This window comes from Equus przewalskii, chromosome 13, assembly GCF_037783145.1.
Source record: "Equus przewalskii isolate Varuska chromosome 13, EquPr2, whole genome shotgun sequence".
Taxonomy (NCBI): Eukaryota; Metazoa; Chordata; class Mammalia; order Perissodactyla; family Equidae; genus Equus; species Equus przewalskii.
In genome coordinates this window covers 30,255,771-30,279,838 of record NC_091843.1, presented here as the reverse complement: position 1 = coordinate 30,279,838, position 24,068 = coordinate 30,255,771, and the positions used below count along the sequence as shown (strand labels likewise).

The 24,068-nt window shown below is 43.0% G+C and overlaps 1 protein-coding gene across 16 annotated transcripts in view; it reads right to left on the bottom strand.

Annotated features, from left to right (window-relative positions):
- Positions 1–6,365: 6,365 nt before the first annotated feature.
- The window catches only part of PPP2R2B (protein phosphatase 2 regulatory subunit Bbeta), a 436,961-nt gene continuing 419,258 nt past the window's right edge, over positions 6,366–24,068 (bottom strand). For all 16 annotated transcript variants that reach the window (XM_070569299.1, XM_070569297.1, XM_070569303.1 and 13 more), the window contains 3 exons: positions 17,536–17,705; positions 9,804–9,895; positions 6,366–7,091 (listed from right to left, as the gene is read on the bottom strand). In XM_070569299.1, coding sequence (XP_070425400.1) covers positions 6,812–7,091; positions 9,804–9,895; positions 17,536–17,705 — 542 coding nt within the window. In that variant the 3' untranslated portion in view covers positions 6,366–6,811. The remainder of the gene's footprint in view (positions 7,092–9,803; positions 9,896–17,535; positions 17,706–24,068) is intronic.

Genomic DNA, 24,068 nt, shown 5'->3' with positions numbered 1-24,068 from the left:
TTTATGTGTATTAAATAATTCAATCTTCACAGCAATTTTATGACATAGGCGCCATTTTTATCCTTATTTTATCAATAAGGAAATTGAGACACAGGTTAAGTAATTTGCCAAAGGTTGTTCAGCTTATAAGTGATGGAGCTCAGATTTCAACCCAGGCAGGAGGCACCCTGGGCTCTTAACCATGACTTCTGCTCCATCGCCTGTGAGTTTGCCTGTATCCCCCATGTCACTGTAAGCCCTATGGGGACAGGGACTGTCATTACAGCTTCCCCAGACCACTCTGGCACAGGGCTTGGCAGGCCGTACATTATCCATCATTAAATTTTTATTGAAGGAGTGCATGAATATCACCCAACTGAGCGACTGTTTAGAGTGCCAAACTATTGCTTTTCCTTTTGCCAACGAGGCAGCCCCCTTCCCTCACTACTTCTCCAGGCTCTCAGGAATTCTCTTTGACCTGCACAAGAATTTACTGCTCTGGTTGGGAGGGCGTGTATCACTAGCCAACCAGTGCAAGAATCCCAATACTTGTGGCCGCTCCCATTTCCCTCTGGTCTCTAGATTTCTGCACAAGGATGAGTTTGGGAGAAATGTCCTCTCCTCCCTCACTCAAACCAAACGCAGCAGCCCAAATGATTGGGGATGCAACTGAGAGTCCTGAGATGGATGAGCAGGAAGGGCTTTGGTGAGGGCTGTCCATTTAAGAGACCAAGGTGGACTTTTCAGGGAATTGGGGGTAGGGAATGGATTGGGAATGGACTGAGAACGTGGCAGTCACGAAACCCATTTCTGGCTCAGCAATGATCATTGTTTCGATGGTGTCCAAGGCAGGAATCTGCAGAGACAGCAGATCACCTTGGTTCTGCCACCAGCAGTTTAACCAATGGGGCGGGGACGATCTAAATTGAGGGACAGTTAAACAGTGATAATAAGGTCGAGGTCAGGGGTTGGAGACCTCTGTGAGCCACTTGACTTCACTCTCTGCTTTGGTGACAGACCACATTTGTATCCCTGATCAGCTGTCACGCAATAGCAGAGACATGGTTTGTTTGTGAGTAGCCTCACTAGTGGATAAAAACAAGACAAGGTAGTGATCACTGTGATGGAAGAAGCACAGGATCTGGAATAGGACAGATCTAGAGAAAACCTCTGGCCGTGTCACAGTGACTGTGTCATTTAACCCTTTTGAGTCTGTTTCTCAACTACAAAATTGGAACAAATGTATTTACCCATCAGGTGATTGTAATGGTTTAAAAAAGTGCCTTGCCCAATGCGTGCCACATAATAGGTGCCCACAAATATTGTTTTCCTTTCATTCTTCCCATCCATTTTACATTTAGATACGCTGCTTGGATATGGAAGCTTAATAAATATTTGTTATTGGATGAAAGAAAGAAGGGGTAGGCCAGTTCTGGTAAGTTGAAAATGTGTTTCTAATAGAATTAGAGAAACGTTGACTTCATGCTCCCACGCCATATCTGTTCTTGACTTAGTACCTCACACGTGTTGTTCTCTCTATTGGAAATGCCATATTGTGCTTTGTCTGTAGAGTGAACTGCTTTAAAACTCTGCTTAGATGTCACTTATTCTGAGACATCTTTATTTTTCTCATCAGTCCTCAGTTGTTAACCATTTCCTTCTCTGTACTATTTCTGCACCAACCCCAGTGGTGTAGTGGTTCAGATTTTGCGTTCTCACTGCTGCGGCCTGGAGTTTGTTTCCTGGTCAAGGAACTACACCACCCATCATATTGTGGTAGCTGCGTGTTGCTGTGATGCTGAAAGCTATGCCACTGGTTATTTCAAATACCAGGAGGGTCACCCATGGTGGACAGGTTTCAGCTGAGCTTCCAAACTAAGACAGACTAGGAAGAAGGATGTGGCCACCCACTTCTGAAAAAATTGGCCATGAAAACCCTATGAATAACAATGCACCATTGTCTAATAGAGAGCCTGAAGGTGAGAGGATGGTGCAAAAAGATCAGGCAGGGTTCCACTCTGCTGTACATAGGACAGACTAGGAGTCAGAATCCATGGTATGGCATCAACAACAAGCTATTTCTGCACTTTGTACATATCTCACTGTATTGTAAATATGTTTACAATGTACATATTGCTCCTACATGGATGTCATCCTCCTGGAGGGTGGGCACCAGTGGCTTAGACATCTCAGTAACTCCAGCCCCTTGCCTGGGGCCTGCCTGACACATACCACAATAAATGTGTAATGTTGATGAACTTATGGGTCATTGCTGGCACTTGTTTCTAATCACTAACTTCCATCTATATATATATAATGTGAGATGGGGATAGAGGATAAGAACATTGACCAAGACGTCTGGCTCCGTCGCTTGTGAACTATGTAAACTTAGGTTATATAATCTCAGTTTCCCTATCTGTGAAATGGGGACAATAATAGTATCTGTATCTACAGTTTTGGGGGTAAACGAATTAATACATGTGAAATTTGTAGGACAAAGCCTGGCCCATCATGAGTGCTCAATAAATGTTAGCTACTATTGTGTAGTATCAGAAACAGCATTTTAGGAGCTCTGGCTTTAGATCAGATACCCTGAGCTGGAGTCCTGATTCCATCTCTTGCTGTCTATGTACCCTTGGCTAGGTTGACAAATTGAGTCTACACTATTTCCTCATTTTCAAAGTGGGAATAATAATGGCATCAATCTCATGGAGTTAAGGGAAGGAGACAATGAGATGAATCATGGAAATCCCCAGTATGTCCTCAGGGGGTGTTGTTACTGTTATTATTTTTATGGTGCTTTAAACTTAGAAAGCAGTTAAAAGTAAATGAATTTTTTGTGCCCCTTACAATAATTCTGTGAGCTAGGCCAGATAGCTTTCTGACTATTTTATGGGCAACAAGACTGAGGCACTGAGTGACTTGCCTAAAGTCCTTAGATCCTTAGCAGCAGAGTCAGGAGCAAGATCCATATTTCCTATCTCCTAGTTCCTTGTTCTTTTCAGTGAGGAGGCAAGTCACTCCCATGGAAAGCAGCTCCTGAAACTTGACTTAGGAGTACAGGGGGAAGAGGCGGGTTAAGGCATGACAGATGCGCAATCAACCAGGCTGCAGTGTGAATGTTACCCAGTGGTGACCTGGGGGATTGCTGTGTCTTTGGGGGTGTTGTTTAAAACACACCACCCTTGTCTACACATGTCCATAATGGAAGAGCACAAATTAGGTTGGGTTCCCTTGTTCAGGCTGTGCATTCTAGTGTCACCCCAAAGTCTTGTTGCTAGGCCTAGGGGGCATTCTTGAGCCCTGCAGGCAGTCAGTGGAAGGATTAAGAAAGAACAGGGGGTTTGGGGGGGTGGGAAGATAAGAGGGAAGCTTTAGGCAGTCGCTTTGCAGGTTTGAAGGAAGGGAGATCATGGTCTCCCAGCTTGTCAGCGATTGAGTGTTTGAGGGTTTAACTTTATTATAATGGGTTCTGGAGTGTTCAAAAGAAACACATCGGAGCCAGCTGACTTATCTCATTGGGTCACTGAGCTAAAAGAATTTCAGCTTCATCTTTTTCCACCTGACAATTGTTCTGCCTTACACATGCTGGTTGCCTAATATATGCTGATATGGTTGAGTTAATTACAAGACCAGCAAGAGGTTTAAAGATGCATTTTTTTTTTTTTTCCAATAGAAAAGTAAAGGCAGGAGCCAGACTTTACAGAGTTAAAAAGCAGATGGGTTCCTACTGCTCGTTCACCTCTGTCTATCCTGCTACTTCTTGCTGGCTGTGTCTCTCGTTTTTTCTTCCATCTTCCTCCTCCAGACAAAAAAGCATGGATGTCCACTAAAGTTCAACTTTCGAATCGCTTGTTTTTAAGGAACTAACTGTTGCATTAAGATGATTTTAATAAAAGCTCAGGAAGCTATGGCTCCCATTTTCCCTAAGTCAACTGACATCCTCCAGTGTACCCAGATGGCTTGTACCAAGCAGCAGCCCTCACGGTATGAAGTGGTACAGGGCTCTTAGAATGCAACAAACTGTTGAAAAGGTGGCAAGTTAGCTTCCAAGTAGCTCTTAGTATCTGCTGAAAAAAGGACTGACCTCTAGGTGCCACCAGTCAAGGAAATCACCAGCACTGGGTGGAAGGAGATCACAACCATAAAATAGCCAGTTGAGCTCCTGGCACAGAGCGGGTCACTGGTGCAACGTGGTGGTGATTATTGCTGCCTGAGGCCTGATCTCCAGGGCCTTCCCCTCCTGTTCCTCTAGCAGTCTTGGGTGGTTGCATCCTTTGTTCGGGGTGAAGGAAGGGATGGCTGCCTTCTGCTCTCGGCTAGGAGGTTTTGGCAAATTCCTCCCAGTCTCTGCATCTCAGCCTGCACATCTATGTGCTGATGGTCTCAGACTAGTGTAGGGGCTTTTATGTGGAGTCTACAGACGGACCGCAGGGCCTGTGAACCCCTTAAAACTATGACCAAAATTGCTCCTGTGTGTGTTCTGGGGAGCACTTTGACACCAGTTTGTGAAGAACCATTGTTCGTCAAGACTCTGCTGCCTCCGAAGGTTTAAATGTTCTGTGGTATCAGTTACTCAGTGTCCTGAAGTTTGATAAGCCTGCGCTTGGTGGCTCATAAAACGGGGGTAGGTGGTGCACGGGTACATGTCGGTTATATTAATGGTTATGTGATTATTTTAATGTTAGAAAAAAAATAACATTAAAACTGACATTTCATGAATATTCTTCGGGGGAGGCTAAGTCTTGCTTTTAAAAAAGGTGACTTAAATAAATGTTAAATGAGTAATAGTACAGAGGTGGGTTGATGCTTAAATTTGAGAACAGTGATCCCTCCCAAACCCCAGCTGGTACAGACGAGGAGCAGAGTCTCAGAGAAGCAGAGAAAAGGCCATAAGGGAGTTGAGAGTAAACTTGGGACAGTAACCCACTCGTCTTTCTATCTATGCTCATATCACAATTCTCTATGAGTTGGGGCTATTTCTGACACTGTCTCAGGTCTACTCCGAGATCATTGCCCCAGTCGGGCCAGGAATCCTGCCCCAAGAGTTTCTGCCTGGGCCACGTTATGGGTGATGCCTGAAGCTGGCTTTCACTAAAGGGACGATGAGAAACACCAGGAGAAAGTCATGTCTTCGTATGCTCCCGCAATTTCGAGATGTACCTATTCATTCCGAAATTGCATCTTACAAAATTGTGCTCCCTTAAGTAGTTATTTCCTTGTCAGAAAGCTGTTATTAAATAGATAGTAGCTTAGAACCAAAATATGGTTCTTTCATGACTTTTTTCTTTTCCAAAACAAATTACACTTGAAAGTTGGGACTTCTAATAAATACACAAACTGAAAGAAAATTTCTCTTTAAAATAAAAACTCTCAAGCCATTTCCCATTCACTAAGTGGAAGTTAGGGGAAATGAGTCATCATGACAGGAGCAGACACTGAGCCCAGACCCCAATTTCTGGGTACCTCCCTCCTTCTCAAATTTATGTCCTTTGAATTCATTTAGTCTCCTTCCTAGAGATGTACCACATAGAAACTTCTGGAAGTTATAAACCTGAATCCTCAACTAGGGGGAATGATGAACCAGCCTCCCCAGGTTCAATCAGACTTTACTCCAACGTCAAAGCTTCTTGATTCCCCCATATGCCATTTTTGGAGGAATTTTGGTCTGTTTTTCCAGATGGTGAGCTTGGGGGTGCATTAGAAGCTCCTGATGAGACTTTGAAATCAGCAGTTTTATTGGCCATTTTTGTTCTAGCTACAGTGGAGATTGATGGACTGTAACTTTTGGTTACCAGACCCAGGAGGAGGGGAGGGGGCTGCTTAGGAGACACACCCAAAAAAGAACAGACCAGCCTTTCTCAGGGAGCCGAGGAGGTGCCACTGCCTCCAACTTACTGCTTCGTTTAGAAGGCCAGAGAATAAACAACCAGGACTCGCCCTTTAGAAGTCAATGGAATAAATAAGCTGGAAAGGTTGAAGAGAAAAAGCCAATGAACATGTAAGGAGAGGATTTTACGGAGCCATTTAAAATTACAAAAAGCAGGAGTAACAAAGCAGGCGATGGAATCTGGCCCCCCACGGCCTTGCCAGCTCACTCTGAGAGGCACTGTGTGGAAACTGTTCCCTTTATATCCCCTGAAGCGTTCACGGCGTTTCCTAGCCAAATTCTCAGGCTGTTTCTATGGAGCTTACAAAAAAGGAGTACAGCGGGGTCGATGTGTGCCTTCCCTTCTCATTCTGCATCCTCTCCGCAGCCTCGTGAAATAAATCTCTGGCTCAAGTGAAATCATTAAAAAGAAAATGGAAAATGGGAAAAAAGAAGTGTTGTAGGGGTGGGAGATGCTGAACAGTTCTGATTTTTCACAAAACAAGGAGAATTTCTCTAAGAGTAAACGGTGTTTATTTTTTGATTTTTTTCCAATCAAATGGAATCGCTTAATTAAAAAAAAAAACTTACTTATCTCTTTTCTCTTTAAATACTACAGACAACCTCATTTTATCTCAGCAGACACCTAGAAACAAAACACGGGACCCACCAGAGAAAACTGGGCAATAAAAGCATCATCAGAAATTCAAGTCAACTATGGAAGAATTACTGTTAGCTGGCAGCTCTCAATTCTAAACAGAAGTGTCCCAGAACCTATTGGGTTTGACAAAAGTCTCTTAGAATGGGGGATCTGGGGAAGTTGGACTCCTTTTAATTCTATTCCAATTGTTTTCTGCATAGGGAAATTAAAGTCAATGCATCAAATGAAGACCCAAAGAAACATTTAAAAACGTGTTTGACTAGTATTCAGTATGTGAGATTGTTAAGTAATAACTTGTCCTCCTAGTTAACCTTGTCCTGGAATATATATAGGTTATTTGTAGCCGCCACTGCTATAATATTTTCTGAAGGATGCCAAGCTGTATGTAAGATCTTTTTGCTAAAGTCCAGACTGTCGACACTGATCTCGTCTTTTCTCCGCTTGCCCCCCACGCATACTTTTCGCGGTTTTAGGATGGCCCGGGGTTTGCTGTTTTCCCTCGAGGCCTCAAGGGTAACATCTCGCTTGGTGTTTCGGTCAAACATCCTGAAGAAGTTGTTGTAGGAGCCTGTCATGATGACACTGCAAAGCAGAGAGGAGACAGGAAGTGACTGAGTGCTGTAGAGAAAGGCAGTGCCACATCCCTGTTGTGTCTTTCTAGAGCAAATGACACCACGCTGTGGCCAGCTTATGGCACCAAACATTTTATTAGAAACAAACCAAAAACCAAACAGGCTCTATAGGGTGACTGTTGAGTTCCTTGGGAATCACTAAGAGAAACAAGCTCTTTGGCTGGGTTTAGAAACGAAGGACCATAATAACCCTCCTTGTTACTTACTTCTGTTTGATAGGTTCCTTTCGGTCCTTTGGTTTAGTAAATGAGTCCAGTGGTTTTAATGATCCCAGCTCTACCCACCTCACATCAGGATTGTGAGGCTGGAGTGAGGTTATGAAAGGAGAAACACTTTGAAAACAATAAGTCACTGTGCACATTGAAAGCACGGCTGCCCTAGTGGGGTTTCCGGGCTGCCTGACTGCCAAGGCTTTCTTGCATCAGCGCGGTGGCAGAAATGCTGATAGTACCGCGCACTGACCCATGCGTGTCCTGCCTCTTCTAAGAACTAGCTCTAAATTCAGACTTTTCAGAGAACCTACCTGGAAAATGGATGTCATCACGGACTCACTCAGGAAGAGAGTAAACAAATTCGAATTTTAAAAGGATTTGGGATGGGGAAATAAGATTTTGTAGTGGACTGACAGATGGTTTCTACATTTTTACAAGAGTTATCCACTCTCAGGCGTATCTACAATTGATCAAGAAGAGCAGTGAATGCCAAAAGCCTTCCAGAAGCAAGGGACTGAATGTTTAACGGTGACAGGTTGGACGTGGTGACAGGTTGAGGGGGAGATAGTGCTCCTCATGTGGCTGTCCCCTGGAGAGGCTGGAGAGGCTTTGATTCTGGATGAAGCTCTGCTTGGCTGGTTAGGACGGGAGAGTGCAGCGTCTCATCTGTTTTCATGTGACTTGGGTATGTAGAGAGGTGCAGGAAACTGACAAGATGGGGCTACAGCAAGGGATAAGAGTTTGGGTACTTCGTAGCTGTGCCAGGCAAATTAATCAAGGGTTAGATTTTGTTATTCTGGCCCAGGAACTGATGCTGTGAAACGTGTTTGTCTCTGTAGCAGAGTGAGCTGTTATTACCTTGTCAGGCGGGTGCTGAGTGCTTGCCCCCGCGATCTCATTTCACTTCCCTTATCCCCATATAAGGGATTTATACTGGAGGAGCAGTGAGTAACTTGCACAGTGTCACACTGCTAGGAAGCGGCAAAGCTGGGCCTCCAACCCACATCTGCCCGACTGCAGGGCAGAAGCATTCAGCCACTTGGCCTCGCTGCCTCTCACGCACTGACATTCGCTTCCCCCACCGTCACCCAACTTGTTTTTAAACCAGCAAGTGAAAAGTCTTTTTTAGGAAAAAAAATCTCAACCTTATCTGAACCAAAAATAAAATTTTCCAGTTGTGATGTTGTGGAAAGAATGTTGATCTCAGGATTCAAACTCAAAACTTCTTACTCTTGTCTTTACTACTTACTAGTTCACAAGCTTGGGCAGGTTACTTTATCTTGCTGAGCCTCAGTTTCTTCAACTGTAAAACGGGGATGATGAAATCAACCTTGTCAAACTATGGTCAGGATTAAATAACATGACATGTGTGAAGGTGCCTGGTACATAGTAGGTGCTTAATAAATGTTGTTTTTGAATCTAGGCTAAGATAGAGGGGAAATTGGAGCAATAACAACAACAAATACATAAATAATAATATCTATTAAGTAATAAACAATAAATTATATATGTATTTAAATAAAAATAGATAATAAAATAATAGGGCTGGGGTTAGCTTCTCTCCCCCTTGGGAGCTTTTGTTCATACATCACAGGTGCCTTGCTCTTTCTTCTCTCTGCCCTATACCAACTGGATGGCGTGACTTAGGTCCTCGGCCACATCATGATTCCTTCCAGGGCCCTAAGCGGAGGGGTCATTTTGGTTCATTGGCAGAAAAATCCAAACAAGGGTCAGAGAGAGAGAGCTCGTGTTCACTGAAAGCTGGAATCTGAGCGCTTTGCCAAGACAGGATTTCCATGCCCCCAAGCACTGTTGCTGGTGCCGCCTTCATCACGGAACAGCCTCCCTGATAGCCTATACATAGTTCTCCTGGAAGTCAGAGAATCATCTGTATGTGTCAAACTAAAAATGAACTATTGGGAGGTAATATGAAGTATTGCTGAAATCAAAGGGCTTCAAACAGTAATAAATCACTTTGAGAGAATATGATAAATGAGACCAAGGAGAATTCAGCTAATGAACCACCAGAGCCTTTGGTCAGGTCTATACCAGCAGCTTCAAGGGATAATTTTCAATTTAGAAAGTGCACTTCGCAGTAATCTGAACTATTCACGCTGGAATTTGTCAGGGATTATTAGTGATTTTCGTTTTAGGCATGGTAACCTAGCTTCGGGGGTGTCTTGTACGTAGAAGATAGGATTTTCTCGTTGATGTTGAATGGTCACCTACACCAGGCCCGAAAGAAGTTTCAAGGGTCTCACTACATCTTCCCCTTCTTTCCAGGCCTGACCTCAAGGGGAAGCCAGTGACCCACACACGGCCTCCCTGCTAGGCCTCGGGGCCGGATTTTGACCTCCCTGTGGCTGTACCCTCTCAGGATAAACGCCCAGGGCCTCTGCAAGGAGACAGCCTGCCTTCAGAAGGATCCCCAGCCACACAGCCTTTCTTACCTGTCTGACCCATTCCACACACACTCAAATTTATCAAAAATGCAGTCATTTTCGTAGAGGGAGCACAACTTGCTGCGGAGGTAGTCATGAACCTAGGGGGGAAACACATCAAGAGGGTCAGTTATTATCTTTAAAAATGATTATTTCTGTGACTACTTCCTCTTTTGGTGTGAGCTGTTAATTCTCTCAGTGTAAAATGTGCCTGGAATCAGATGGCTTGGGCTTTTCCAGCTGAGGGACATTAGCGTGGGTTGGTGAGCTGCTTACGTGGCTAGTGTGGATTAATCAAGCTTCCTCAGGTAGACGGTGGCTAGAGCGGTGCCTGCTAAGTGGTGGATTCCCATTTTCTAAGCTGATTTGCTAACAGGAATTAGAGGACACCATGCATTCAGTCTTTTATTCAACAAATATTTATTGAATGACTGCTATGTGCTTGGGATTGAGCAGCGAATAGAATACCCTTGCTGAGCTTTCATCCAAAGGTGGGGGCAGATGACCAGTTCACATGGGCCCTTTATGCTGAATAAGGTGAAGAGACACCCCAGAGAGGGTCGCTGAGCCTGCTGTGCTGTGATAATGTAGGAGTGTGAGGACGAAGGCAGGGAGACCAGTTATCATGGGATGACGGACGGTGGGTGGGACCAGGGCAATAGCGGTGCTGGGAAGTGATCAGATTCTCAACATGTTTGGAGGGAGAACTGATGTGATTTGTGGATGGATTATGTGTGAAGTGTGAAGAGAAGAACAGGAGTCAAAGATGGCTTCTGGATCTTTCTCTTGAGCAAGTAGAAGGACGGAGTTGCCATGTTCATTTTTGGGTACCATAATTTGGGTCCGATAACAAAGTGGAGCTGTCATAGACTCTGATGTGAAAGGCGCTGTCCTGGAGTATGTGGCAATTCTCTCCTGACTGTTTCTAGTGTTTGGTGAAATAAGAAGCCACTTTACCAGCTGAAAGTGAGGAAGGGGAGGGAAATGGTTGGGAAACTGTGATGGATTGCTGGAAGGCACTGAGGGCCACTTGAAATTGTTGGATGTGAATTTTAAATGAGACTGGTCAGCATGGTTGAGTAATTTTCTACAGCTACATTTAGCAATTGAGGTGTAGATGCCAAAAAAGCAGATGAACAAGGCTTAGAAGGTAGTGACCTGGGTTCAGTTTTTCTCTGAGGGAGATCCCTTCTGAACCTGCTAGTAGGGAAGGGTAATAATAAAAGGCATACACAATATGCTAGCTTGTTGTTATTGGCCAGGACCCTTAGCCATAAAATCTCATTTCATCTCTAAAACATGTTATGATATAGGTACTGTGATTCTCTTCACTTCACTTGGAGCATGAAGTACAGGGGTATGGCATCATTTGTCCAAGATCACACAGGAAAGAAAATGACAGGATGGGAACTGAACCCCAGTATTTGGGTTCTGGAGGATGCACTCTTGACTACTCTAGCACTCTGCCTCCCACTTGCTCTGCCACGTTAGTCTCATCTTACGTTGGGTCTCAGTCCTACATAGGAGCTATGATAATGAATCGAAGCAAGGTCAAGAGGGAGACAAAATTGGGTGAAGGCAGAGGGATGTTATAAAAAACATTGTTTTAACTTTGTTTAAATTAAGAGTGATGCTTCAATCTCCCTTTTCCTGCAGCCTAGACTCCTTCTCCTCCCTTGACCCCAGAGTCCTGCTGGATGCTGAGTTCAGAGGCTCAGCTGTGTGCTTAGTACTGGGCAAAGGAATAAGGTCAGATTCATCCCATGTTCCATTAGATGTTTTGGGTATTTAAAAGCTCTCTGAGTTATTTGGACAGTGTAAGTATTTTTCTAACTCTGCAAATTAATTTCCTCCACCTTTACTCTCTTGTTCCCAAACAGTTCTGGGCCTCGTCAGGGTACGTGCTTCGGCGCTATCATGATAAAGGAATCTACCTGCGGCAGGGCTGTCGGTGTTGCTAGATGGGGAACGGGGATGCAAGGGTGAGGCTTGTGTCCTGTGCTTGGTATCTCTGCTATAAATTAATTCATTGTCTTTCCCTTCCTCTCTTGCCACCTTTTGGCATATGAGAAGGGGCTCAAGTCTGATCTAGAAGGCCATTTCTGTTTGTTAAGAATCTGAGCAAAGGAACAAAGAAGAGTCCAAGGGAAAAAAGAGGATTGATTCTTGGTCTTGACCAGGGGTTGGCAGAGTTTTTCTATAAAGGGCCAGAAAGTAAATATTTGTGCTTTGTAGGCCATATGCTCTCCATTACAACCACTCAATTCTGCCATTATAATGCAAAAGTAGCCCTCAGTAATAAATAAACAAATGTGGGGGGGTTGTGTTCCAATAAAACTTTATTTACAAAAATGGGTGGCAGAGAGGATTGGCCTCTGGGTCATACTTTTGCCTACCCCTGGTTTTTTTCCTACCTTTTGTTGACTTTACTATTGACTTGCTTCTGGGCTCTGTGTAATAAAGGGGCAAGAGGGCTGGGGCTTCTGAAGGGCAAGGATGCCAAGTTGGGAATTAATCCAGTGGGCAATGGAAGCCGAATTTGTTATTCCAGTACTCCAGCTCTCCTACTTTTTGGAGGAAAAGATGAGCGTAATAGATCCTTATTTTCAGCCTTATCTCGCCCTCCCTAATCCTTCCCCTTATCTGGTATGGAGCATTTTTAACACAAGGCACAGATGTGAGTGTTCTGAGGTAGGGGGAACAAGTTTTCAGAACACTTGGTTAAGCAGGTTTCTATGATGCCTGTAGGACTTCTCAGAGTCCTACAATGGTCAAGGAATTGTAAAATTGTAAGCAAGGGATAGAATATTATTTTATTTCACTATAAATAAAAAGGTTTTATTTTCACTCTATTTTTTTTTTGGTAGGGGAAGTACCAAATATTATCTTGAAAATAATTAGGATTTTGACAGGTAGAGAGGGGGCAGAGCAGTAAGGTTTATAAATAGGGCAGTAGTGTGTCTTTGAAGGCCTGGCTCAGTCTGTCTTCTTCTTTATGAACCTTTCCTGACCCCTGACCATTCACCTTTGGCATTCTGTCTTAGAAAAACGCCACAGGTGAGTAATAAATATCAAAAAGTGTGTGCTCTGGCAGCATGGGCCGATTAGCAGGAAACACATTGCCAAGAACTCTACAAATAATTCTTGAAAGACGAAAGTCAGGAGAGATTCAAGCGAAAATCTAGTCTGAACCATTATTTTCTCCTCCCCAGCATCTAAGCTCTGGGACGGTCCTGCCTGCCTCCAATTGAGGGCATCTGAAGGAAAAGAACATCTGCTATGATGGTATGTTGTCTTTATGTTCTGTTGTTAAAAAAAAAACCTCAGGCAAATGAGGTAGATCTTTTTCCATCAGAGGAGGGAATAAGGTAAGATACATAGGTGAGAAACATCAAAAGAGCCACGCAAGAGAGAATTTAAAGCTCCTCCTATGTGATGCTTCTCTCTTCATGCTCCAAATATTATTTCTTTTCTGTGTTCCTATTATCTTGTGTATGGCCTTCTTGAGCCTGTTGAACCAAATGGAGCCTCCCAATGCAGTGGTCTCAAATTATGAACTTGCAGAAGCCTGCTGTTGTATGGTTAATGGACTGCTCATGAGGCTGAGCAAGAGTAAATGCTATTATATTTAGGGGGTTGACAAACTTTCCTGTAAAGAGTCAGATAGTAGGAATTCTAGGCTTTGCGGGCCATATGGTCTCTGTCACATGGCCATGAAAGCAGCCAGGGATAATATGTAAACGATCAGGTGTGGCTGTGTTTCAATAAAACTCCTTTTACAAAAACAGATGGCTGGAGTTTGCCAACCCCTGTTCTATAGGAAAACTTGAAAATAGCTCGTCGTACTTGTCTACAGCTTGTTATTCATGGAAACATGCTTGAGATGGGTTGATGCATGTATGAAAATACACAGTAGGAGTGTTACCTGTTTCCCTGCCCAGGAAGGCAGTAATAATGGATTATGGAATTCTTTCCCATTGGACCAGCCTCAATCTTTTTCAACAGTGTTCTAGACACTCAGAGTTTATTTACCATTTTTGCTATAGTATATAAATTTAGCTAAATTGCTTTGAAATATGTCATTTAATGTTAAAATAAGTTAAAATAAAATTTTATAATATTTCATTTCTATTTTGTAGTGTTCTACAAAGGAGACTTCCCAGTCTACCACTAGCTGAACGTGAACGTGGTTTGAGAACCTTGATCTTAAAATGCTGATTATTCCATGTCATAGCTAGTTAGCTGTGTTCTAAAACTAGCTTTCTTCTAAAAGCCTTTCCCTAAAATCAAAGTACTAATCCCTCTCGCCTAAATCTACTTTTCTCTGATCAAGGCTCTCCAGAAGGCCACCCCTTTGTCAATACCACCCACCCTCGGGCTCTGGTTCCCATTGTCTCTCTTTTGTATTAAGGGTTGTAACTCTAGGTGGTTTGTCTGTGCAGCTGGAAGAGAACACAGCCCTGGGCTGAAGATGAAGGGCTGGGAGAGCGAGCTCGGGGGCAGGTGATGTGGAGCTGGTCCCTGAAGTCTGAATAGGATTTGGGGAACAAGATTCTCTATATACAGGGCATGCTATTTGAACCACAGGGGTAACCAAACTATATCAGTTACATGTGTGGTCGTGAATTCTGGTCCCCAAACCTTTTTACGGCACCCTCTGGGACTCACAGTCAGTCATCAAAGTCCTCGGTCTTTTCAACCTCCTCTCTGGCCTTTCCTTCTTCTTCCTCTGAGTGAAATATGGCTCTCCCCTGAAGATACTACTTCTCTTGAGGCCACTCAAGTGGTGGCTGGATTTTTGCTCTCATGTGCCAAGGCTGGGTGGGCTCCTTGTTTCAGTCTAAAGTCTTCAGCTCCTCTGAAGTCATGCCATCAAACTAACCTTCCTGCTACCCATCCTTCTTACAGCCATCAACAGTTCTCAGTCACTTTGCCTCATTCCTTGAAGCGATTCTAGCACCGCGATCTCTGTTACTTAGCCTCATCATTTTCAGTGACTTTTGTCCTTTGCTTCCTTGGTCATATTAGGAGCCTTGTCATTCCTATAACTGTACCTGTTTAACAAATATTCCTCTATTGCTACCTCCTATCATTTTTACTTCACTCCCTCTAGTATCCTGATTCTATCAATTCTTCAAATCCATTTTTCTGACTGCTTTCCCCTGCCCATTATTTTCCTCCTTATTTCCCTTACATTCAGTGGTCCATCATTACAGTCACTCCCTCAGTGTATACCTTCAACAAACTTGCCTTTCTCTCTCCTTCCAGTGTACTCATTTAGCCAAACAACCCCATCACTAGTTAAATCTAACTTTCTGCCCTTTCTTACCCGCACCAAGCAGATGAATGTGGCTGGGAAGAAACAACCATATAGATTAGTCACACTTTAAATCAATAATATAAGCCTCAAGAGTATCCCTGAGCAACCCTACAACAACTCCCTAGTCAGTTCACTCTCTTAGATGAGTACACTTTTCCTTCTCACTCAGCCAATGACCTCGCTTCTTATTTTACTCAGAAAATAGAAGCAATAAGAAGAAACCATCTACATGGTTCCATCACAAAATTTATGAACCCATTGCGCTTGTTGCTATGTACTCTTCTGTCCTTCCTCTGATGGATGAATTGTCCATCTTCCCATCAAAGGCCAATTCTGCAATGGACTCTGTTCCCTCTTGCTTCCCTCAAGGAGTTTGCTGCTTCAATTTTTTCCCTCTCTACATGTGATAACTTCTTTAAGCCTGTATCCCATTCTAGCTACCACCCCATTTCTCTGCTCCCCTACAGAACAAAATTTCTTGAAACAGTTCTCCATACTCATTATGTTCACATCCTCTATTCACAGTCTCTCTTGAACCCACTCCGATCAGACATTCATTCGTACCACTTCACCTACACCTCTTTCACGAAGGTTGCTGATAATCTCCACATTACTGAATCAAATGGTGATCCAGTCCTTTCTTACTTGGCTCAGCATTTGGCAGTTGGTGACTTCCTCTTCCTTGAGACAGCATCTTCAGTTGGCTTCCAGGACACTCCTTTCAGTTTTCCTCCTACCTCACTGGTACTTTTCTCCAATCTCTTGTCAAATCCATTTCTCTTCCCAACCTGTAAACACTGGGGTCCCAGGGCACGGTTCCTGACCTCTTCTTTTCTCTAGGATATTTCCAGACTCACACTGAGCTGTCTACTTGCCATTTCTGGATGTTTAATTGGCTCCACAAGTCCAAAACCGAACTCTCAATTTCCTCATCTACATAAAATGGCAATCCCATTTTTCTAATAAACTTTGGAGTGATCCTTGGTGCCTCTTTCCTCTTACTTCTCACATCAAATTTGTCATCAAATCCTGTTGGTTTTACCTTGGAAATATATCCATTGCTAATACCCTTATCTAAGCTACCATCACCCCTTGCCAGAATGTTGCAATAACTTCCTAACTATTCTCTCTGTCTCCTCACGTGCCCCCTCCTAGTCTCTCCTCACCAGCACAATCAGGATGTTCACTTTAAAATGTTAGTCAATGATGAAAATGTTCTGGAATTGGATAGTGGTGATAGTTCCACAACTTTGTGAATATACTAATGTACACCTGGAAAGGGTGAATATTATGCTATGTGAATTATGTTTCCAGAAAAAATATGTAAATCAAATTCCTTTGGCTAGAATTTCCCCCTTCTTTTTATCTAACCTAAGAAATCTTAAAATAAGACCAGTTTATCCCTGCCTCTTGATCCTTGCTTCAACTGTACTCTTGCCTGGAATTAGCTTCTTCAAATCTTTTCTACCTCAAAGTCTGGTCTTCTTCTTTCAAAAAAGTCATTCTAAACACCGCCCTCTCCTTTGTTCCCTTCGTCAGCTAATCTACCAAGCATCTAGCCAATGCTTAAGTCAGACACCTCCTCACAGTCTTCTTGGTTCCTTTTCCCTTCACCTTCAATCAGCAAGCGAGCCTCACAGAGTCTCCATCCTGCCTCTCCCTCCCTCTCTGCATGCCACTGTGTCAGGCAAAATTGCCAGTGTCTCCTCCTGTCTAAATTCCTTTAATCTCCTTGGCAAACTGCAATGTCAAACACACAGTAAAAACAAAAAATTCATAATGTCATTTCCTGTGCAAAACCTTTCAATGGCTCCCTATTGTACTGAGATTAAGACAGAATAACCTAATCGACTCCACCAGGGCCTATGACCCCACGCTCTTCTTTCTGCCCCTGTGTTCCATATTCAAGGTGTAAAGAACTATTTTCCAAACACACCACATTTCTCTTGACACCAGGCCTTCGAACATACTGTTCTTCTAAGAATACAATTTTTCTGGCTAGCCTGTGGCAGTCAAGACTCAGCCGAAGGGTCACTTCTTCAGGACAGCCTTTCTCACTGGGCTGGCCCTCCCTGTATGGGTTCCTGTGGCACTCAGTATCATCTCTTCCATCACTGCACATTCAATTCCCTGTCCATCATCTGGCTTTTCCACTGGACAGTCAGCTCCACGAGAGCAGGCCCCTGTCTGTCTTCTTCATCTCTGTATCTGTAGTGTCCATCCCACAGTAAGTGCTAAGTTAGACTGAACTCTAGCCCCTCCATATGCACCCCTGCCTTAAAGCCTATGGCACTTACAGGCTGTACCATTTTATTATCACGATGTGCTGTTTTTTTTCATTCTGCGTTGTAAGACTTTGCAGGCAGAGGAAGTCTGCAAAGGAAATGCTCAATATACCTATGGATGGGTGGTGGTCTATACCTGGTAAGTCTCGATGGGGCGGTTTTCCATGTTGAGATCCCACACTTTAACTGTCAGATAGTCTCTGGTCATGATATACCTCCCGCTGTGGCTGAATTTCACATCCGAAATCGAAGAGATAATTTCAGAGAAAAATGACCTGTTGCTGGGATCTTCCGGCTCTTCAAAAACTGCAGAACAGAGGCAAAACAAGAAGAATTTAGAACATCTTTATCAACTGACTCTAACATGTTTGGGCTGGCAAGAAAGCCAACAGCTGAACTGGGACTAGGGCTGGAATCTGCAGAATGTAAGTTGCTGATAGAGAACTGTCAGCTTCCTGGCAGCAGGAAAAGCTGACCCTGGTTTCTTTATTTTCTTTCTCTTGGTAGGACTGGCATGGGAAATGTCCCATCCATAGATCTGGCACTGACCATTTTTCCAAGCTCCAGGTCTACTATGTATTTATAGTACTTATATATATGGATATATAACTCCATTTCACATTGCCCCTGGTCTCTGGGTGTTATGGCACATACCAAAACCCGAGTCATCTTACATGCTTAAAAATTTTCCTTACAGCTTTTTTCAGATATAATTCACAGACTATAACATTTGCTAACTTATGGTTTAGTGTAATCATGTCATTGTGCGACCATCACCACAATCTAAATTTAGAACATTTCATCAACTCCCCTAAAAAACTCCATACCCATTAGCAGTTACTCCCCATTCTCTACTCCTGCAGCCCTAGGCAACCACTAATCTATTTTCTGGTTCTATGGAATTACCTATTCTGGAAATTTCCCATAAGTGGAATCATACAACTTGCATTTTTTTGTGACTAGTTTCTTTCCCTTAGTGTAATGGTTTCAAGTTCATCCATGTTGTAGCATCTATCCGTACTTCATTCCTTTTTATGGTTGAATAATATTCCCCATTGCATGGATATACCATGCATATTATTCTGTTCATCAGTTGATGGACATTTGGGTTGTTCCTACGTTTTGACTATTGTGAATAATGCTGTTATGAATATTCATGTACAAGTTTTGTGTGGATGTATGTTTTCATATCTCTTGGATCACGGTGTTTAATAGTGGGCTTTGTTGCCTTGGGTCTAAGGTCACACTGCCAATTACTAATTGTGTCATCTTGGGCAAGTTACTTACCTTTCCTGTGCCTCAGTCTCATCAGTAAACTGTGGCTACAATGTTGTTTGTGGATTTTGTGCATTTCCTCTAATGTCCAGGCCCTTATTAGTTCTCTCAGTAGCTTCAGCTGATTTCCACTCACAGGAATAAAGTCGTGGCTCCTCAGTTTGATATGGAAGCCCATTGTAAGCTGCCTTGTCTTTCTACCTTGCTTTTGCACTTCTCTGGTTCACGTTGAATGTATAGAGTATATCTTGACATTGCACATTTCTGTGCTCTGCCTGATCATTTCTCCTTCATTGTTTCAAATTCTGCTTGATTCATAGCTCTCATGTTTTATGTGTTATTTTAGCCCCAAATGATTTTTTTTTCTTTGAAGCACCATCATAGTTGGTCTGGCCCATTTATTTAGTATTTGCTTAGGTACTTTAACAGTGAAACAATCATTTTTCACATTATTATTTAACATTCCATGGGTTTGTCTTATCTCAATTAGGATGTGGGTTCCTGAGGGCAGGACTATGGTTCTTCTTATGTTTGTACTGAGAGTCTTGCACACAACCATTCAATAAATATTTGATGATTGATTGGAACCAAAGCCAGATAAATTAATGATTCTTTGCTCTCTAGGGGCTTAGCACATGTGATGTCAAGCTATATATACTTACTGATAATTATTTTTGACCTACAAGAATGGCAATTAAGTATAGTTCCACTTAATAAGTGTTTGTATCACCATTTTGGCTGAACCAAACAGCCTACAGGTTACTGAGTGAACTCATCCCCCAAGGCTTCCTCTTCCTGCCTGCTCAATGCACTCACATAGTCAGTCTCAAATTCTACGTAGGAAACCTAAGATTATAATGAGTTGTCTTTCAAACCTTGCTGAATTAAACCATGAGCCAAAGCAAAATACTAATATTAAAGAGAACAAAAAAACCCAATCAATCAGAATTGAACTTGAGAATTAAAAAATCCATTGAAATGGAAAAACATGAGCTTATTACAGTCTCTGACCCAAAGTCTCAATCCATGTGCTTATCTCTTGGACTTCAATCAAGCAATTAATGAAGACCCCTGGACTCTGATTGGTATCCTCATTGCTGAGAAGCAGATTTTCATATTAGTTTCTATTTCAGGTAATCTCATTAGGACCAGGGGCTTAGGAACTCCAGACACACCCCATGCAAACACCTCAACAGAGAGAGGAGTGGAACTCTGAGACTTGGTCACCTCCACCTGATGCACCTGTAAAGACAGCTTGAGGCCGTAGCGGGAAGGGCTCAGCAATCTCTGCTCTGGATCAGTTAATTCCTGCCTCTGTCATTTACCAGCTATTCACATTCTATTTACTACTCTGAGATTCAGTTTTCCAAGCTGCAGAACGGGGATGCATATTGCTTGGTACATGGTAGGTCCTCAATAAATGTCAGTCGCTATTTTTATCATCATTAGCGTGCACTGCTTCTGTATTGGCCAATCATATTTCACTCATGAAGACTCTTGAGAATTTGGGACTGAGGACCACAGAACCTGTGGGATATTGAAATGTCATAAAGGACATTTACAAGGTTATACCTGGGAATCTGTTCTGTAAATACTTGGCATACAGGGGGCCCAGCATGGCAACATTGCAAGGCCTCAAAATGAAAGCCCTAGACGATGGAGGTGAAATGAAAGAAAACAATTCTTTAACCAACCCACCACTAATTATTTACATAGGATACACAGGATATGTATACAGGATAAGTATAACATACCAACCAGCACAGCACTTTGTAGTTCATTCTATGCATATCCAAGTCTTAATATCAACTCCATGAATTCTTTTCATTCATTCAGCAGCAACGTGTAATAGTGTGAACAATTACTGTTTGTTTATGGGAAGCTTATTGTGTTCCAGGCCCTGTGATTTACGGGTTTTATCTCATGATCCTTACAATGATCCTTGAAGTAGGAATGATGATTCCTTAGTTTATAGATGTGGAAAACTAAGGCACAGAGAGGTTTTGTAACCTGTCCAAGGACAACACAGCTACGCAGAGTGGGAGCTGTGCTATGAATCAGGACTGTCTGACTTCAAAGTCTTTGTTCTTAACCATAATGCAATTCTGTCTTGTACTATGTATAAGACCTTATTTTAGGAGCTGTAAGAAGATATCAGGGTAGAATCGATTTAGAATCATGGAATTATAAAACTGGAAGGCTCTTTTGGGGCTAGCCCTGTGGCCAAGTGGTTAAGTTCATGCGCTCTGCTTCACTGGTCCAGGGTTTCACTGGTTTGGATCCTGGACGCAGACCTAGGACCACTCATCAGGCCAAGTTTAGGCAGCGTCCCACAGAACACAACCAGAAAGACCTACAACTATGTACTGGGGGGCTTTGGGGAGAAGAGGAAGAAAAGAAAAAAAAGAGTGGAAACTGGAAGACTCTTTTTTTTCTGGTTATCACACTCATTTTTTTTTATTATGCATTAATTAGATGAAAGTTAGTGGAAGGGTTCTGCATGATGATTAGTTCTACTCTATCCTTTTATACAGCCAAAGTCCTTAAGAGAGTGAATCCATTTCAAACACTTAGGAGCATGGCTTCTACACCTAGGATTCATGAGTTCAAGCCTTACGCCATCAGTGGCAAGTATAGACTGGGGACCCTAGGACTTTGTATGACCTGTCAAAACCCTCACCACAAAAAGCCCAGACTCTCAGGCCATTGCTCACCCCTGGATCCTAATCCCTGTGGCCTGTCAGCGATGAGGCACCTTTTCCTCCCACTGTCCCTCTCCCCCAGTTAATGTGCATTGCAATTTAATATATTTTATTTGTCTCCCCTAATAGAATGCAAGCTCTATGAGGGCAGGGGGTTTTGTTTTGCTGTATTCCCTGGAAAATAGGAGGTGCTCAGTAAATATATGTTAAATGAGTGAATATTGACAAACCATTTTAATTTTTAAATGAAAATAATACCTATCAATTAAACAGGTCCTGAAAGGAACCTATCTAAGCAATGCTTTATTCACTTCAGATTTGTTTCTTTAAGTCTTTGAAAAGTAGGAGAAACTATACTCCATGGGAAGTCATCTGTAATACGAGGTTTTCACTAAGTCAGGCTGAGCAATCCTTTATCAGCTATTTAAGTGTCTTTTATACGCAGGCACACACATGCACAACACTTAGTACATGACCTAGAACACACAAATAAAAAGCATTTGTTGGATGGACACATGCCAGGCCCTGTACTACAAGCCAAGGACACAAGGAGTAAGACAGATCCAGTCTTACCCTCATGGGACTCACAGGCTAGAGGAAGAGATAAATGTTAAACAATTATACAAGGTTAGTTATGGATGTGAATAAGTGAGGTTTTACTGCATTATCAGAGGGGAATAAAGGTGCTGGGGAAGCAGTGAGTGGAACGCAAATGGACCCTTCCTGTGTGTTCCATGTACTCTACTGAACGTGTGGTACAAAGGTGTCTAGTGCTTGAGTGATAGATCTTGGGACAAATCAAAACTGGAACTTCTCCTGGAGGCCGTTGGCTTGGCATTAGAAATCCTGCTGACCTGCAGGATTTCCAACTGGCTTTTAGAAAATAAAGACGTCAAGAGAAGAAAGGAAGAGAGCCATGGTGGAGATAAGACAAGCTTTGCTCCCTTTGTGAGGAAGCAGTCTTGATGAGAATCCTAATAGCCCAGACCTAGTCACTGGGGATGTGTCAGATTTGCCAACAGGGAGCTTGTGTCTCGGAGAACCCAATAATAACAGTAACACCAACAATAATGGCATTTGCTACCATTTCTTAGGCCTCATGCTTTGCATACATTATCCCATTTAACGCTCAGACTTATGAGGAAGGTACTCTCACTGTCCACATTTACAGATGAGACAGATCAGGAGAGGTGGAATAACTTGCCCACGATCACGCAGCTTGTGAGGAGGAGAGATGGGCTTTCAACTCACCATCTGTCTGCCTGTTACACTATCTCCCCCACCAGGGCTTTCCTTGCTTTATCAATATCATTTCTCGTTGAAACAATCAAATCAAAGTGGGCTCCTTCATGTCCTAGATATACTGGTGCATCTCTACTTCTGTGCCTCTGCTCCTCCTTACCTCTTCCTGTGCCCATCAAGGGATACTGGAAAGAACATCAGGCTGGGAGTCAGAGATGCTGAGTTGGAATCCAGCCTGGACACAAATTAGCCACCTCTTAATACCTACTTTCTGTGGAGCACTTATGCTGTGTGCTTTGCATGTATTAACTCATTCAATATTCATAGGTATTATTATTTCCCTTTTACACAAATCAGTCTACTTAGTCAACTCAGGCACAGAGTTCTACAGCTAGCAGGAGGCAGAGCCAGGATTTGAACTCGGTCTGCTTCCAGCCTATGCTCTTACCTCTGTCTTACTGCCTCTCATTTGAATGACTGGGAGCCATCAACTCTTGTGCCTGTTGACAGCCGCTAACTGAAAGGGAGGTAGGATTGCCTACCAGGTCCCTCCTAGCTCTGAGACGATAAGATCTCTGAATTCTACTAGTCTGGTCTTTCCATTTCTCTCTACTAATGCCCTTTACTCTAGGCCAGGCTTCCCAAAGCGATGTCAGCAGAACTCTCAGGAATATGTCAGAAATTCCACATTTCGAGGTCAGATGAACTTGGGAAACTCCTACTCAGTTTTAGGGGTTGACAATGCAATTAGCCTATCAAAGGTGCCAAGAAGTCCTGCAGGTAAAAAAAAAATTACCATTCTTTAGCCTAGGAATCCAGGTTTCTCAACTTTTGCACTATTGAATTTGGGGCCGGATAATTCTTTGTTGTTGGGGGACTGTAGGGTGTCTAGCCACATCCCTGGCCTCTGCCCAGTAAATCTCCAATCCCGAGCTGGGACAACCAAAAATGGCTCCAGATATTGCCAAATGTCCCCAGTGGAGCATGACTGTCCCTGATTGAGAACCACTGCCTTAATTCTGCTTTCAAATCTTATTGGATCGCACCACCTCCCTCCCTACTATTCTGTTTCATTTTTTTGGCAAATCACTGGCAGCCCAGTGTTTCTCTAGTACAGAGTCCTCAGCATACACTTTGGGTTACAATGGTATAGTCAAAAGCAACTGATACTTCCTTTCAAATCCTATAGGCTATGTTAGGTGTCCTAGGTGGACAGCGTTTTGTGTTATAACACCTACAGATATGAATACGTCTCCATGGAACTGAAAGTATCTTATGTTTGATGTCATCCTTCATGGTGCCTGGCACAGGGCTATTCGCCTGAGAGACCTCAGGTGACTGGCTAGCTGAAGGTACCAGAATCCTGGGAAAGAGTTGAAATCACATATAAGAGAGAGGAAGAGTTAAGAAGAAAACTGCGGACTTGAGAGAAATCTAAGGCTAAAACTAC